We start from the raw sequence: 18,353 nt of genomic DNA, 5'->3' as shown, positions 1-18,353 counted from the left end.
AACACCGCACTACAAAGGCAGCACTTGCTTGTCCACAATAGAAAATGCTGTCTGCCCTAACGATTCTGGGCACTGGACAATATTTTTGGCTTGGCTGTAGAACTCTGCAAATTTTACTTGTACCCGGAGATGCTTATTTAGGTTTCAAGCATCTGTTGCTTGTGTTCTTTTTCCCACAAGACTATTCATTCATGAGACACACTCTAAGCTAAGGACTATCTATTTTTCCAATACTGTCAATATTTCTTCCAAGAAACTACAGATATCCCAAGTCAGGGAAAAAATGACCAGAAAAATAAATATTGTTTTAAAAATGAAAAGAAAGATAGGCATTTGTCTTAAGTCTCCCATTTCCTCATACTTTAGTGCAAAGTACTCAGGAGTCTCTGGTGAATAAGCTTGCTCAGTACTTGGCTCACTTAGCCAATGGGTCTGGCTGAGCATTGAGCAAGCTGTCCTCTGGCCAGTGAGAGAACAAGGAACTTCCCTTGGAAAAGATAAAGAGCACTTCCCAGGCTTGTATACCTTTCAAACAAGGCCAAGCATGTATGACTGGAAGTTGGCCTTCCTGTGCCATTTTCCTGCCAGCCTTGGATACACAGGCCTTTTGGCCAGGGAAATTTTGTAACAAACCTGCTGTTGTGCAGCCCTCAGTGTCACTAACTGGCTTTTGTCATACATATATTATAAAAGGAAACTATGTCCTACATTTAAGGTTCTAAAGGGTATATGACAGTCAAACTGAAAATATTTTAGCTCTAGACTCAGAATTTATGGCAGAAAGCCTGACAATATTAGAGACATTCTGGTTATTTCCCAAACCACTGCCCTGTACTTTCTAGTCTGGAAAACAGATATAGCACATCCAAAGAGATACAAAGTCAAGAGGACTTCTAGTAGAACCATGGAATCATAAGTTCCCACCTCAGATGACTAACAAATCTAATAGTTCATTAAAGACCAACTATGCTACAACAAGCTAACATTCAACACCTTTAAAAAGTTTAACTATACTTCTCAATTTCTATCTTTAAAAGAGGAAGGGGGAACCTGGTACCAAGTAGACACAATATAGTACCTATGATTTTATTTTACTTCTAATTCTGTGTATATGTGTGTATGGGATGGGGTGGGGGGGCGTGGTTAAGAGGCCAGCAGAAAGCATCAGATTCTCTGGAGCTGAAATTACATGCACAATAAGGCCCCAAAATGTCTTATCTGTAAGACAACCTCTGAGCACAAGGCCAGCTACCTACTTGCATGTTCTATGGGTAAAAGAGCTGTAAACATTCAATAGTATGTAGCCAATGACTGTCATGATTGTAATGTGATTTCAGAGGAATGTCTTTCATCTGTCTCTAAGAGTCACTATTTTCTGCTGACATGGAATTTGAAAAATATGATTTTTTAATTTCAAATTTATTATTAATGTATGCGTGTACATCTGTACCCATGACACAATGCCCTTGAACTTCTACCTCTCAACTGCACAGCACCAAAGTCCAGTTAATTGACACTGGGACTCTAATCCAGGTTTTCCTGTTAGGCATACACTGTAGCAACTAAGATACACCACCAGCATCACAAGATTTATACCCACACAGCGATCTATATACTTAATAAACCATAAGTGGTCTCCCTCTGTAACCTGGACCAGATGACTGATCCATTCATCCATTTGGCAAGTTTGACAGTCACAGAAACTATCCTTTAAACCCATCCTCACCCAACCCAAGGAAGACATGAAGATGTGCCCCCCCCCCCCACACACACAAAGGGTTTCTTTGTGTCGCCCTGGCTGTCTTGGAACTCACTCTATAGATAGACCTCGAATTCACAAAGATCCAACTGCCACTGCCTCAAGTGCTGGGATTAGGGATTAAAGGTATGGCCCACCACTGCTGAAAAACTGTACTTATTCTAAATCTTATCAGCATTAGATTAGCTAACTAGAACCAACAAATTCCTCAATTTATAAATCACCTTGGAAGAACACTTACAAGAACAGAAAAGAGGGCTTGAGAGTTGGCTCAGTAGTTAAGAGCAGTTAAGAGCACTGTCTGCTCTTCCAGAAGACCCAAGCTCAGTTCCTAGCACCCACATAGCAGCTCACAACCATCTGTAGCTCTAGTCCCAGGTTATCCGATGCACACTTCTGACCTCAGGCACCAGGCAGGCAAAACACTCACACACACCTTTAGCCCCAGCACTCAAGAGGCAGAGGCAGGTGGATCTCTTTGAGTTCCAGACTAGTTAGGGCTTCTTAGTAATACAAAACAGGCAAAACTAAACAACAAAAAAGCCTGAAAACAAGTATTTACAGTAATTTTCTTTATAACCACCAAAAGATGGAAGCAATCAAGATCCCTTTTAACATAAGTGAAAGGATAAATAAACAGTGATATATCCATATAATAGAATATTATTCATCAATAAAGAAAATGGCATACCAAGCCACAAAGACATGAATGCATACTGCAAAGTCAAAGAAGTCATTCAAAAATGCTACATACTGTGTGATTTAATCTGTGACATTCTGAACAATGAAAACTACAGCAGCTACCAGGAGAAAGTAGGGAATAAGAAGGGGACAGCTGAACAGGTGAAGCAAAGGAGATTGTTTAGGACACAAACTATTCTATATGACATTGTGACATTGTAATGACAAACATACAACCATGTATTTGGTAAAAACCAACAAAACTTTATAACAAAAAGAGTAATAAGTCTTATATGTGCAAATAATATTCAAGTTATTCAGTAGGTTTGAAGAATCTCAGAGTGGAATGAAAAATGGCAATCCATCTGTATTATGAATATAAGAAACAAATCAACAACATGGGTGAAAAACCTAAGTAACCCTGAATATAAATGAAGTCTGTAAGAAGAAAAGCAAGAGGAATCACACATAAACGTTATTTTCTATGTGTCAGTCTCCCATAGGGATGGGGAATACAACTTAGTAGTTCTGATATAGATTGAGTATTCTTCATCTGAACTTCTTGGGGCCAGAAGTGTTTGGGATTCCAGGAATATCTTATCTGCATATACATAAGCTATCTTAGGGACAGGACCCAAAACTAGACACAAAATTCATTTATATTTCACATATACTTTTTATGTATAGCCCAAAGGTGATTTTATATAATATTTTCAGTATACCTGGATTTTGATGGCAACCTGTCACATGTGAATAGATATGGAATTTTCCAATGTGGCATCCTGTCAGTGTTCAAGTTTCACACTTTAGAACACTTTAAATTTTAGATTTTTCAGATTGGTGATGCTTAACCTGAATCACTATACATACATTAGAATCAAGTAATAAGTAGGTGGCAAATGCCAGGAGCCACTCACTCACTCGCTGTTGGAAAGAGAGATTATAATAAGAGAAAGAGGGTAAAAATGATCCATAATGGAAGTGAGAGTTGGCTAGCTGTAAAGAGCCAGTACCCACAAGGAGGCTCCTAACTGCCTAAAACTCCAGTTCCAACGGATCTGACACACACACTCTTGACCACTGCAGCACGTGGTACACAAAAACTCATGTAGGCAAACACACACATATAAATAAATCTTTAAAAAACTAATCCATGAACATTGGTAGGATTTCTGTTGCTCTAATGAACACCATAACCAAAACCAACATGGAGAGAAAAGGGTTTATTTGGCTTACACTTTCCAATCACAGTCCATCACTGAGGGAAGCCAAGGCAGCCACTCAAGTGGAGAAGAAACCTGGAGGCCGGAAATGAATGGCCATGGAGGAACGCTGCTTACTAGCAAACACATGTGCACACATGCATATGACAATCACAGGCACACACACAAATAATCCATGAGCCAAGAACAGAATAAATACCTATGAGTCAAAACTCCACTACTTTAAATGACTCATTAAGCCAGCACTCAGGAGGCAGGGGCATGCAGATCTCTTGTTTACATGATGAGTTCCTGGCCAATCAATGGCTACATAGTGAGAGACCTTGACTCAAAAGATAAAAAGGCATAGATACGCATGGGGTAGGGGATCTCTGATGCAGTTGCTTGGTCTTTAAATTGCCTAGAAATGACTTCATTTTTTGCTTTTTTTTCCACTTAAAGTAGGATTTACTTTGTTTTGTATGATTAATTTTTATTTATGTGCATTGGTGTTTTGTTTGCATGTGTGTCTGTGTGAGGGTACTGGATCCCCTGGAACTGCAGTTAGTGATTATTGTGAGCTGCCATGTGGGTAATGGGACTCGAACCTGGGTCCTCTGGAAGAGCAGTCAGTACTCTTAACTGCTGAGCCATCTCTCCAACCCAAAGTAAGCATTCCTATAACTTAAAGTGTTAGCTCTGACACAAATGTCACATTACAAGCTAGAAATGCAGCAGCACACTAAAACCTTACTACAAGGCCACTGAGATAAATGAGGAGCTCAAAGGACAGTAAGTGGCATCTGGAACTTTTTGTTATCAACTCTATAATGTGGGCTCCAGGAAGTAGCTCATTCTAAATTCTGACTTTTAGAAGGTAATACCTTAGTCTTAGCATGACTCTATGAGTTTATATGTGCTATTAAATCCCCAATATATTTTGCTACTATGTCTAAGTATAAAACGGAAGTAAAAGTAAGACTAGTATAGGGCTAGAGAGATGGCTCAGAGGTTAAAAGCACTGGCTGCTCTTCCAGAGGCCCTTAGTTCAATTCCCAGCAACTACTTGGTGGCTCATAATCATCTATGATGAGATCTGATGTTCTCTTCTAGTGTGCACACAGAACACTATACACATAATAAATAACTAATTCTTTAAAAAAAATAAAAAGTAAGAATAGTGTACTGGATAGTTTTGTGTCAACCTGACACAGGTTGGAGTCATCTGAGAGGAAGGAACCACAACTGGGAAAATAACCCCATTCGATTGGGATGTGGGCAAGCTTGTAGCACATTTTCTTAAATTAGTAATTGATGGGGTGGGGGTGGAAATTGTGGGTGGTATCATCCCTGGGCTGGTGGTCCTGAATTCTATGGGAGGGCAAGCTAAGCAAGCCTTGAGAAACAAGTCAGTAAGGAGAACTCTTCTGTGGCCTCTGCATCAGCTCCTGCCTCTGGGTTCTTGCCCTGCTTAAGTTCTTGTACTGACCTCCTTAATGATAAACGGTGATGTGGAAGTGTAAGCTAAATAAACCCTTTCCTCCCCAAGCTGCTTTGGTCATAATGTTTCATCACAGCAATAGTAACCCCATTTAAGACAAACAGTTATCATTTAGAAGTAATTTTTTAAATATTTATTTTTATTTATATGTATGTGTATCTATGCATGTATGTATGCAAGTACCAGGTATCCAAAGAAACCAGAAGAGGGCCTTTGGAGCTAGAGTTACAGGCAGTTGTGAGCCACCCGGCTTGGGTACTGACAAATTGAACTCAGGTCCTCTGTAAGAACAGCAAAAGTGCTCTTAGCTACTAAGCTTTCTTTCTAGGCCTAGAAGTAATTTTGTTTTGTTTTGATTTGTTTTGAGACAAGGTTTCTCTGTATTGCTTTGGAGCCTGTCCTGGCACTCACTCTGTAGACCAGGCTGGCCTCGAACTCAGAGATCCACCTGCCTCTGCCTCCTGATTGCTGGGATTAAAGGCCTGCACTACCAACGCCCAGCTTAGAAGTGATTTTAAAACTATATTTATTCTATTACTTTACACGTACGACTATTTTGCCTACATGTACATATGTGTATCACATGTGTGCCTGATACCTCTGGAAATCAGAAAAGGGTATCAGATTCCTAGGACTAGAGTTATAGACAGTTATAAACCACCACTTGGGTGCTAGGAATCAAAACAGGGTCTTCTACAAGAACAAGTACTTTTAACCAACGAACTGACTATCCAGCCTTCCTAGAAAGAATTTTAAAAGAACATTTATATGTATTTAAGGCATGATAACAGATGTGAACAAATTTGTTATGTATCAAAATTACACTACTCTAGCACACATGTTAAAAAAAAATTACAGGTTCTAATGACCCATCTATGGTTCTATATCAGCAGGTGGAATTCAATAATCTGTTACTAGCAAACAAAACCGGAGAGCAATGTATACCAGCATATGCTCTCCTTAATGTTCTAGTGGAGATGGTAAACACAACAAAATTTAAGTGATCTGGTGAGATTGTTCAGAATAAAGGCACTTGCCCCCAGTCCTGTCAACCTGAGTTTGATCCCCAGGACCCATATGATGGAAAGAGAGAACCAGCTCCCCAGTTTGTGCTCTGACCCCCACATGCATATACCTGCACACTTACACATAGATATATGTACTTTAAAAAGAAGTAAGAGTAAAATGGTCAGTTTGTGCTACGGAGGAAGCTTGGTGGCAGAATGCTTGCCAGGTATGTACTCTGGGTTCAAGCCACAGCATCTCATCAGACAAAAAACAATCAGTTTGTCAGAAATGGTGATAAAGGTGATGCCTACACTAGTCTTCTCTCAGAACAGAAGTCTTACTCAAGAGCTAACTAGAACAGCCCAACTAGAGTCAATTCATACATCACAACCACCACAAATTATCAGATTAAAAACACCAATACAGTGTAGAGCTCCAACTTTCCTGAAGAAAAGTAAAAGACTGGGCAAGAAGGTCTAACTCACTTTCTTTTCCTTGGTATCTTAAGGGACTAGCCCTAGAGTGACAGAAGCATACTGTATTTTTGTGAAATTGTCAGTACCCTTTTATAAAATAAAGGATTCACTTAAAGAGCAACAGTAGGTAAGAGCTTACAACACTGAAACACTAGGTTATGAGAAACAGCAATTTGACTGTACTTACAAGAGTTGTGCCGACGACGGAAGCTCTTGGACTGACTCAAGGATTCCATGTGCCTGTCCACATAACTCTTTGAGCACTGCTGCTGCTGAGGAGAAACGGCAACATCCTGGCTCTTCACATCTGTCCTCTTAGGGATGTTCTGAGGGGTACTACTAGAAGAGGTTGGCTTCTTGACCACCTTGCCTGTACCATTCTGACTGATACCCACTTGGTACCCAACACCAGAAGGGCCTAATTCTGTCTGATGAAGGTCTCCAAACTGTTGGTTGTCTCCAGGACCTGGTATCTCCAGGATTTTTAATTCTGTAATATCACCTGCCCTGAAATAGACAAAAGTCCAAGTCTTAAAATTATAACAGTAATAGAAAAATTGTAAGGATGAAACTGAGATTAACGGAAATCATCTACCCCTCTGCAAGGCTGCACTTCAGGAAGTTATCCGCATTTAAAGACAGTGCTCAGCCACCAACTTTCAACTCATACCCTACTGGCCTTTAGAGAAAGACAGCTGTTAATAACAAAACTCCATAGCCAACTTAGATTTTCAGATGTTAGTGGCTTTTTAAATTATTTCACCCACTTTCACATTCAACAAGCATATATAATTTCCTTACTATGTGGTAAGCCCTGGATGTTAGTGGTTTTTTAAAATTCTTTCACCCACTTGCTCATTCAATAAGCATATATAATTTCTTTACTAAGCGGTAAGCCCTGGGGGGTTAGGAGCAGGATGTACAAAATACAGCACATACTTATCAACAACTCAGTCTGAGCACTGGAAAAGACACATGTAAACAATCAAGTGTCAAATATAAGACAAAGAAAAGCACAGGGCACTAGAGAGCCCAGAAACAAATACCTAAATTCATACTGCATATGGACTATTTAAGCTATGTCTAGGGTATGCACCGTGGGAGACGGTAAAGGCAAGTCAAGCAGAGAACAGTAGGGAGAAAGGCATCTCAGCCAGAATTCAGAAATGAACACATCCACAGGAAGAACTGCCAATGTTGTCCATGATACTACATAAGGCAAGAACACTTGTAGAGAGCCATCAGGAAGATAACGTGATAACCAGGGCCCAAATCATGAGCACAATGGGCTTTTCCCATAGCAATAGGGAGGAGGGAGAAACCAGGAGGACACTGTGGCTCCTGCCTGAACCCTATGTCTGGGAGGCAGGATCACCACAATTTTGAGGCTAGTGTGGTTTACATAAAGAGTTAAAAGACAGCCAGAACCACACAGATCTTGCCACAAAAGAGTCACAAAGAATCCTTATTCTTTTTCTAAAGCCCTCTCCTGCCATATGGCTGTCTGCTACCATGTGGAGGATGTCCATGCGGGCAACTCAAATGGCATGGCTCTTCCCTTTCTTACGCCACTGGTAGCTGCTGAGATAGGGATTTTTCTTACAAACTCTAGCAAATGCATCCAGTCAAGCTCATATTTGGGAAAAATTTATTATGATTCTTAAATTTTCTTTTTTTTTAGTTTTGTTTTTGTTTTTTTCTTGGAGTCCAGACATGGTGGTACATGCTAACAGATCTCTGTGAGTCCAAGGCCAGCCTTACCTATATAGTAACTTTCAGGCCTTGCAGCCAAGTCTACATTTTAAGACCCTGTCTCAAAAACAACTTTTTTCCTTGGGCTGCAGAGATGGTTCAAGGTTAAGAAGACTAATTGTTCTTCCAGAGGACTCACTGTCTGTAACTCCAGTTTCATGGGATCCAACGGTCTCTTCTGGCTCCCCAGGTCTAAGCATACATGTGGTATTATACACAATGTATAATACAGGCAGATACTAATACAAATAAATTTCAAAACCTTAAAAATACTCTCTACATTATTTATTCATTGCACAGGGGATGGTGGAGATGGGGGTACAGGGTGTCACAGGGTGCACATGGAAGTCAGAGGACAACTTGAAAGAGTTGGCTCTGAACTCAGGCTGTCAGGCTTATTGCTAAGCACCTTTACTTACTGAGCCATTTCACTAGCCCAATCCTTAAATTTCTAACTTTGGTGAATGGTGTCAACAATAGACCTCTGGAAGAAGAAACATGCAAATAAACAGCTCGTAAGTCTTCAGTTGAGGACATCTTAGAGAATATTCAGTTGAGAAGGACCAGGAGACAAAATATCTACAACTCACACAATGAATTTCAAAGGACAAAGATCTGAGTTCTTACTAAAATACATAAAAATGTATACAAGATTATGTAGAATCCAGCTTAAACTGTGAGCTGCATCACATACTTGGTCGCACAAGTGAACTCAGGGTTTTGAAAAACTTGGTGATAATAACAGACCTCTGAACATGCAATGAACAAAAATGAATTCAAAATCAAACATATGTGCTTCTGTATGTTATGCATTGTGCATGCTGTCATGCCATCCAACCCCGGATCACCTTCTCACAAACCTCAGCTCAAATTTGAGACTACTGCACATTATAAACTTCAGGGTTTCTTCTCCACAAAGACTGTTGGTCTTGTAGAAACATAATGGTTTTATTATGAAAACAAAGACATTCAATATTTTCCTATGGTCATTTCTCAGTATATAAATATCAAATTAGCTAATCTCTAAATTGTATAGTGCTTGAAGTATGACTCTAAAGATTGCTGCTTGAGTTACTAAGTTTCATTAAAAAAAAAAAAAGTCAGGCAGTAATGGCTCACTCACACTTTTAATCCCAGCACTCAGAGGCAGAGGCAGGCAGATTGCTGACTTCAAGGCCAGCCTGGTCTACTGGACAAGTTCCAGTACAGCCAGGGCTACACAGAGAATCCCCCTCTCAGAACAAACACAAAAAAAGGTTGGGCTGGAGAGGTGGCTCAGTAGTTAAGACCACCTATGGATCCTGTAGAGGACCCGGGTTCTATTCCCAGCACCCATATGGCAGTTCACAACTGTCACTCCAGTTCCAGGGATCCAATGTCTCTTCTGACCTCCTACATGCACACAGTGCACACACATACACACATTAAAATAATTTTGCTTGTTTGTTTGCTTGTTTTTGAAACAAGGTTTCTCTGTGTAGCCCTGGCTATTCTGGAACTTGCTCTGTAGACCAGGTTGGTTTTAAAGTCAAGAGATTTACCTGCTTCTGCCTCCCCAGCGCTGGGATTAAAGGTGTGCACCACCACCACCAGCTAAATACATATTTTTTTTTTCTTTTTCTTTGGTAATTTGAGACAGGGTTTCTCTGTGTAACAGCCCTGGCTGTCCTGGAACTCACTTTGTAGACCAGGCTGGCCTCAAACTCATAGAGATCCACCTGGGATTAAAGGCATGTGCCACCACCACCCAGCACATAAATATTATACACTTCTTCCATTTTATACTACATATGTGAATCAGCATTCCCAGCACTGACAATTATAAAATCCGTGTATCAGTTAACATGAAAAAAATGAAAATATTTTGTGTAGTACAGCATCAAATATTCATCCAAGCTTGAATTCTTTATGTAAAAATAAATAAACACAGCCACCTCAATTAGTATCCAAATACACTTCACATTTAATAAGTGGTAAAATTATTAAAGAACTATTTTAAAATACACTTCTTTATGATTGAACAGCAGTAGATGTTTTGTTTATATGTCTACTTTCTGTGCCTACATGCTACAGTTACTTTAAAATGTCTAAGAGCCAGACATGGTGGCTCATTCTTTTAATCCCAGTGCTGGGGAGGCAAAGGCCAACAGAACTCTGTGAGTTCCAGGCCAGCCTGGGCTGCATATCAAAACCCTGTCTCAAGAGTCTGAGAAAAGAGTGTTTATGTAGAAAAGTTTAGACGTTCTAATCCAGTATTGAGAAAAAAAAAGATAGAACCCAGAATACACCAATCTTTGAAACTGAAAAGAAAAAATGTTAGAGGCAAGTTGAAGAAACCAAGAGAAGGGGGCATTCCTGAGTGTGGCAATTAAATCATCTGTAAGCCTTGCAAGAGATAACCCAGGATGATGACAGAAAAAAACAAACAAACAAGGAACTAGAAAAATAAAGCTTCAAAACTGAGTAAAGGCAAATTATTTTCATCTGAACAACAGAATGGATATAAAGGGAAGAGAGAACACGGGGCCTCTGTTAGAATACAGAGACAGCACAACAAAGGTTGACGCTGACGACACAGAAGAGATGAAAGAAGGTCTCAAAGGAGGAAGAGTGCATCTCAAGCACAAATGAAAAGGACCAGTTCAAACACAAAGGCTATTTCCAGAGACCACAGAGATTAGCAGGCAAGAGAAGGAACACCTGGGGCCAGAGTGATGCCTCAACAGTTAAGAGCCCAACAACACTTAACTGTTGACTGTGGCGCACACCTTTATCCCAGCACTCAGAGAGGCAGAGCCAGGTGCATCTCTGTGAGTCTGAGGCCAGCCTGATCTATAGAGTGAGTTCCAGGACAACCAGAGCTACACAGAGAGAAACCCTGTCCTGAAAACAAAAAACAAATACACAAACAAACAAACACAATAACAAAAAGAGCACTTCTGGTCTTACAAACTGAAATTTCAGTTCTCAGCAACCATACTGGCTTAACTCTAGCTCCAAGGCATCCAACCCTCTTCTGGCCTCTGCAAATAATTCAACATACCCCAGATTCAAATGTATAATTAAAAATACATAATTAAAAATAATCCAAAAAGGGCTGGAGAGATGGCTCAGCGGTTAAGAACACTGACTGTTCTTCCAGAGGTCCTGAGTTCAATTCCCGGCAACCACATGGTGACTCACAACCACCTTGAATGAGATCTGGTACCCTCTGCTGGCATGCAGGCAGAAGATTGTATAAATAAATAAATAAAATATTTTTAAAAAAATCCAAAAAAAGTAAATAAAACGTAAAAAAAGAAAAATATAGGTACTCAACCAAAAGGTTGTATGGGCATAAATATGAAGGAATTCCTCAGAAAAGTAAGGAAGCTCACACCTGATAGCCTATTTGGGAATATAAATATAGGAGGCTGACTCTCAAAGTGATGAAGATGAGAATGTGAAGATACAACTGAATGAACCCTATTGATAAATATTAAGAAAAGAACTACCAGTGGCTGGAGAGATGGCTCAGAGGTTAAGAGCACTGGCTGCTCTTTCAGAGGTCCTGAGTTCAATTCCCAGCCACCACATGGTGGCTCACAACCATCTAGAATGAGATCTGATGCTCTCTTCTGGTGTGCAGACATCCATGCAGACAGAACATTGTATACATAGTAAATAAATAATTCTTAAAAAGAGAGAGAGAGAGAGAGAGAGAGAGAGAGAGAGAGAGAGAGAGAGAGAGAGAGAGAGAGAGAGAGAGAGAGAGAGAGAAAAGAACTATCTGTAAATAAGGACTTCAGTTACTGGCTACAGTGTGCTCCCGAGGATAAATCTCACAAACCTACAAAGACACACACATTTATGCTGAGGGGAAAAAATGATTCAACCTTTGATGTACATATAATACAATACTGGAAAAAAAAAACTTCCAAAGTATAAAAGTTATGCTGAATTTGCCGGGCAGTGGTGGTGCACGCCTTTAATCCCAGCACTCGGGAGACAGAGGCAGACGGATCTCTGTGAGTTCGAGGCCAGGCTGGACCGACAGCCTCCAAAACAATACAGAGAAACCCTGTCTCGTATAAACCAAAAAAAAAAAAAAAAAAAGTTATGCTGAATTTAAGCCAGGTGGTAGTGGCGCATGCCTTTAATCCCAGCACTCGGGAGGCAGAGGCAGGTGGATCTCTGTGAGTTCGAGGCCAGCTTGTTCTACAGAGCGAGTTTCAGGACAGTCTCCAAAACAATACAGAGAAACCCTGTCTCGAAAAATCAAAAAAAAAGTTATGCTAAATTTAAATAAAATTCCACGTCTAACAGAGGTAATAAACAGGTTTCACGAACCCTAAACCATTAGCTTGAAACTGTATTATAACACAAATTTCCCACAGAATAGCAGCAGAACTCCAAGACACATAAGACTATGACCTCTCCTTCCTGACAAGACTCAAGACAAAACAGAGCCCTGCCGAGAGAATGCTGTCAATCAGCCCACCAGGCTGGGATTTTGAGAGTGTTAGTCAGGACACTTACCGAAAGGTGACTTCTGGTACAAGACACTTCACTCCATTGTGGAAGGGCCGAGTAAGAGAAATGGTCTGGCTGACCTGATCTACAGCTGACACTCTTCCTTGATAGACACCCAAGCTATCTCCACAGTTGATCGACACAATGCTGCCTAGCCAATCCATAGCCATGTTCCAGATGTGGAGTCACTGTGAAGAGAAGGGGCCATTCAGTGCACCTCGAAGAAAAACTTAAATCAGCAAGTATGTCCGGTTCTCTGTACTTAGTGCTATTTGATGGGACCCAGCAGGAGAGGAGAATTTTCCTAACAAGCACAAAGTTCTGGTTTTAATTTTTAGCACCATCAAAACTTTTTTAAAAATTAAAGAGCTGAACAAAAAAGGGATAGAGAGAAGGCTCAGCAGTTAAAAACTGCTCTTTCAGAGGATCCCAGTTCAATACCCGGCATACACACTGTGGTTCGTAATTTCTAACTCCAATTCCAGGAAATCTGATGCCCTTTACTGCCTTCTCAACCACTGCACATGCGTGATGCACAGAAATGCATTCAGGTAAACACTCATACACATAAAAATAAAATAACATTTTGTTTTTTACTTTTCAAGACAGGGTTTCTCTATGTAGCTTTGTAGACCGGGCTGGCCTCGAACTTAAGTGTGTGTGTGTGTGTTTTTAGCAGGAGATCAAACCCAGAGCATGTGCTTGTGGCTAGGCAAGCTCTGTTACTGAGTTACATCCCTAGCACAGAACAAATATTGAGGCCTTTTCTTTTCTCTTCCTATTTATTTATTTATTTATTTATTTATTATTTTGGTTTTTTTGAGACAGGGTTTCTCTGTGTAGCTTTGGAGCCTGTCCTGGAACTAGCTCTTGTAGATCAGGCTGGTCTCGAACTCACAGAGATCTGCCTGCCTCTGCCTCCCAAGTGCTGTTTTAAAACTTCACACAAGCGGGATCGTGAAGGTTCATGTGTCTAGCTTCCTTTCATCAATAGTACATCTGTGAAATTCAACTGCTGCATGAAGCAAAAGTTAACTACATTGTCTGTGCTGTATTATTTCGGTACACCTCAATTATTTTAGCCTATCCACCAAGATAAACAGCTGGATTATTTTCAGTTCTAAGTTCCATTCTAAATAATTAACATTTTTACATATGTTCTTGTTCACATTACACAGAAAAACCAGAGTCAAAATTGTATTTGACTGTATTAGAAACTGCCAAGTAGAGTCAGGAATAGTGGCATACACTTATAATTGCAGTACTCCAGAGGCTAAAGCAACTGGGCCCAACACCAAAACCAATAACCCTTGGTAGTTAAAAAGCCAAGGCCTGTGGTAGCACAGGCCCTTAATCCCAGCACTCAGGAGGCAGACGCAAGAGGATCTTTGAGTTTCAGGTCTTTTTGGTCTACATAGAGAGTTCTAGGCCAGCCAGAGTTACACAGTGAGAGCGTCTCCATACAAGGCAGGTCTTTGCAACCACTTTTACTTCAGAGTAACCAACAACTAGGAATTCTGTGCCCAACACATACAACAAAAACAAAAGGAGGTTAGTCATCTGTATAGTGGAAGCATAAAGGCTGAAAATCAACTAACGATCCTCTGACACACACCAACACTTACGCCACAGATCAAGTTTTACTAACAAACGCAGTCACACCAGAGAAAGGACTGACAGCTGGAGCAGCGCACCGAGAAAACTGCATGAGAGAAGGGGGGGGGGGAGAGGGAGGGAGGGAGAGAGAGAGACAGACAGACAGACAGACAGAGACACAGAGAGACAGAGAGAGAGACAGAGAAAAAGACAGAGACAGAGACACAGAAACAGAGAGAGAGACAGAGAGAGCGCGCAAGTCGCAGCGGCAACCTAAGCTGGCCTGAGAGAGATCAGACTGCTGCCGCCTCCCATATCTCGGGACTCGCACCTCCAACACAAATCCTTGGGCTACCTCTAGACCTAGCCCAGGGAGTGAGTCCTGCTTGCCAATACAAAGGTCTACAAGGCCTGGAAGCTCGCAGCCTAAAAATCAAACCGAGTCGACTACCCCGGAAGCGCCAGGCAACGAGGGTCGCGAACACCCCGCCCCCTCGCGCTCACCTCTGCGTGGCACACTACACCTCACCAAGCCAAGCCGATCCCACGGCGCCAAAACACCACCAAGGGGCTTCACGCCCACCTCCACAGTCACAGAAGCAGCTGCCGCCGCCGCCGCCGCCGCCGCCGCCGGAAACGCCCCCGCGCCCCACAGAGCTGGACTGATGTCACTTCCGTTGATAGCGTAATACGCTGGAGCGAGGAGGCCAGGGGGCGGGACTCGCGGGAAATTTGAGAGTATCGGCGTTGCGTGGAGCGAGTGAGGGAGCCAGGGAAAGGAAAGGCTGGAAGCGTTTGTCAGTTTGACACAAGCTAGAGTTATCTGAAAGGCGGGAACCTCAATTGAGAAAATGCTCCCATAAAAATAAGATCTGGGCCGGGCGTTAACGGCGCACGTCTTTAATCCCAGCACTCGGGAGGCAGAGGCAGGCGGATCTCTGTGAGTTCGAAGCCATCATGGTCTACAGAGAGAGTTCCAGGACAGCCTCAAACAATACAGAGAAACCCTGTCTCGAAAAACCAAAAAAAAAAAAAAAAAAAAGAATAAGATCTGGGATCTGGAGGAGGTGCCACATGCCTTTAATCCCAGCATTCAGGAGACAGAGACAAGCCTGAGACCAGCCTGGTCTACACAGGGAGTTCCAGGACAGCCAAAGCAACTCAGAGAAACCCTGTCTCGGGGGTGGGGGTGGAGGTGGGGATATACGAATGCCTGCAAAGCATTTTTAATTAGTAATTGTTGGGGGAATGCTATCCCTGGGCTGGTGGTCCTGGGTTCTACAAGAAAGAGGGTTGAGCCGGGCATTGGCGGCACACTCCTTTAATCCCAGCACTAGGGAGGCAGAGGCAGGTGGATCTCTGTGAGGCCAGCCTGGGCTATAGAGCGAGTGCCAGGGATAACTTCCACAGCTACACAGAGAAACCCTGTCTCGAAAAACCAAAAACTAAACAAACAAAACAAAAGGGTTGAGCAAGCCAGTAAGCAGCACTCCTCCATGGCCCATTGTCAGCTTGTGGATCTTCCAGGATCCTTCCCTGTTTGAGTTTCTGTACTGACTTCCTTCAATAATGAACAGTGATGTAGAAGTTTAAGCAAAATAAACCCTTTCCTCCCCAAGTTGTTTTTTGGTCATGGTATTTCATCGCTGCAATACGAACCCACACAAAGACAAGTTGGTGCCAGGAGTGGGGTATTGTTATGACAGACCTGATCATGTTTTTTTGGGAGAGTTGCAGAAGGACCTTGGAACTTTGGGCTAGAAAAGCTCTGTGAGTTGTTCTAAAGGGGCTGAGAAGATGAGACCATTGAGACCGTGCAGTTGATGGAAGCCTGCCTTGTGAAGCTTCAGGGGGGGCGTTTAAAGACTCTGTCAGAACCATTTGTTATTTTTCAACTAAGATTTTGTGGTTCTGGTTAGTTGGAGCTGAATAATCAACTGTGATTAACAGAACTGCTAAAGCAAAACTTTTACTGGGATACTCAGTGCTGTTTGGCTGGAACTGAGAAATTAATGGTCCTTAAGAAGAGAACAGCATTATTGAGGAGAAATCTTCTGGGAAGTGTTTCCTGAGAGTCAGCACAAGGCAGAGGTGGAGAAAGAGAGAGGGAGAGGGGGGGGGGAGAGAGAGAATTTTTAGTGGTGAGATTGCTCAGAAGTTAAAAGCACTTGTTGCTCTTCTACAACCATTCATAACTCCAGTTCCAGGGGATCTAACACCCTCTTCTGAGAGCAAACAAGCAAAGAATGAACACATTCCTTCTTCCCTTGTCCCTATATAGGCTTCCAGAGAAGATGCAGTCCAGACTAAAGGTGTGTCTTCCAGCCTCAAGGTCTAGATTAAAAGTGTGTATCATCCAGCCTCAAGATCCGCATCAAAAGCATATTGTCTTCTTGCCTCAAGATCCAGAGCACAGGTGTTCCCTCCATTTCTGTTTGTTTTTTTTGGGGGGGGGTGTTTGAGGCAGGGTTTCTCTGTGGCTTTGGAGGCTGTCCAGGCTGGTCTCAAAATCACAGACATCGGCCTGCCTCTGCCTCCCAAGGCTGGGATTAAAGGCATATACCACCAAAGCCCCGGCCCCATTTCTGGATTATAATTTATTCCAGATAAAATCAAGTTTACAGTCAAGAATAGCCATCACACCTTCTAATAATAGTGCCACTCCCTTTGGAGGCTGTTTTCTTTTAAGTCACCACAGTGCACATATATACACACAGGCAAAATAACCAATATACATAAAATAAATCTGTTGGTGGCGCACACCTGTGAGTTTGAGGCCAGCCTGGTCTACAGAGCAAGTTTCAGGACAGCCTCCAAAATAATACAGAGAAACCCTGTCTCAGAAAGAAAATAAAACTTTAAAAATTGGGCTGGAGAGATGGCTGAGGTTAAGAGCATTGGCTGTTCTTCCAGAAGTCCTGAGGTCAATTCCCAGCAACCAGTTGTTGGTTCACAACCATCTGTAATGATATCTGGTGCCCTCTTCTGACTGCAGGGATACATGAAAAAAGAACACTGTATATATAACAAATAAATAAACCTTTTAAAAAATAATTTAGTTTTATTTTATGTTCATTGGTGTTCTGTCTGCATGTATGTCTGTGTGAGGGTATCAGATCTCCTAGAACTGGAGATACAGACAGTTATGAGCTGCCATGTGGGTGCTGGGAATTGAACCTGGGTCCTCTGGAAGAGCAGCCAGTGCTCTTAACTGCTGAGCCATTGCTCCAGCCCCAAATAAACCTTTTTTAGAAAATTAAAATTTTATGAGCTCATAGATTCAAACACACTTGAAGGGTTTTAATTTATGGGGAATTTATTTTGAGTCAGTGTCTTGCTATGCAGCCCTAAGCAGATTTAAACTGAAAGCAATCTCCTGTATGAGTTTTGAGATTAAAGACACGTGCCACCATCCCCAGTAGAAATTATTGACAATACTCAAGCTGTCCTATCTTCAGGAACTGAAACCTGTTGGAGCTTGTTCCAGAGTGATTCAATCCATTCCTGGGATCTTCGTATTATCTTTACCATCTGGCATGACCAAGTGTTTCAGAATTGTCTTTTTTTTACTACATCTTCTGTCCCAGATTTGTGGGCAATTGCTTTCTTATAAAGACCTGGATCACAATCTGGGTATTAGGAAGTTAGAATGCTCATTTCTGTGAGATGACCATTGCCTCTACAATCTAGGATGTTAGCCAGGCATGATGGTACATGCTTGCAAATCTCAACACTCAGGAGGTTGAGACTTAAAGATTAAGAGTTGGAGCCAGTTTGGACTACAAATTGAGACACTGTATCCAAAAACAAACAGATCTAGGAAGTTGATAGACAAGTAGATAGAGATACATCATATTGGCTAAACT

At 41.7% G+C, this 18,353-nt stretch overlaps 1 protein-coding gene across 1 annotated transcript in view; it reads right to left on the bottom strand.

Annotated features, from left to right (window-relative positions):
* The window catches only part of Edc3 (enhancer of mRNA decapping 3), a 39,328-nt gene extending 24,201 nt beyond the window's left edge, over positions 1–15,127 (bottom strand). Inside the window, exons 1-3 of the mRNA XM_040729683.1 lie at positions 14,992–15,127; positions 12,898–13,079; positions 6,815–7,134 (exon numbers count right to left, since the gene is read on the bottom strand). Of these exons, the coding sequence (XP_040585617.1) occupies positions 6,815–7,134; positions 12,898–13,061 (484 nt within the window). The 5' untranslated portion in view covers positions 13,062–13,079; positions 14,992–15,127. The remainder of the gene's footprint in view (positions 1–6,814; positions 7,135–12,897; positions 13,080–14,991) is intronic.
* Between the last annotated feature and the right edge of the window lie 3,226 nt (positions 15,128–18,353).

This window comes from Mesocricetus auratus, unplaced genomic scaffold (genome assembly GCF_017639785.1).
Source record: "Mesocricetus auratus isolate SY011 unplaced genomic scaffold, BCM_Maur_2.0 Super-Scaffold_100022, whole genome shotgun sequence".
NCBI lineage: Eukaryota > Metazoa > Chordata > Mammalia > Rodentia > Cricetidae > Mesocricetus > Mesocricetus auratus.
The sequence above is the reverse complement of the archived record's forward strand: the minus strand, read 5'-3'. Positions and strand labels throughout refer to the sequence as shown.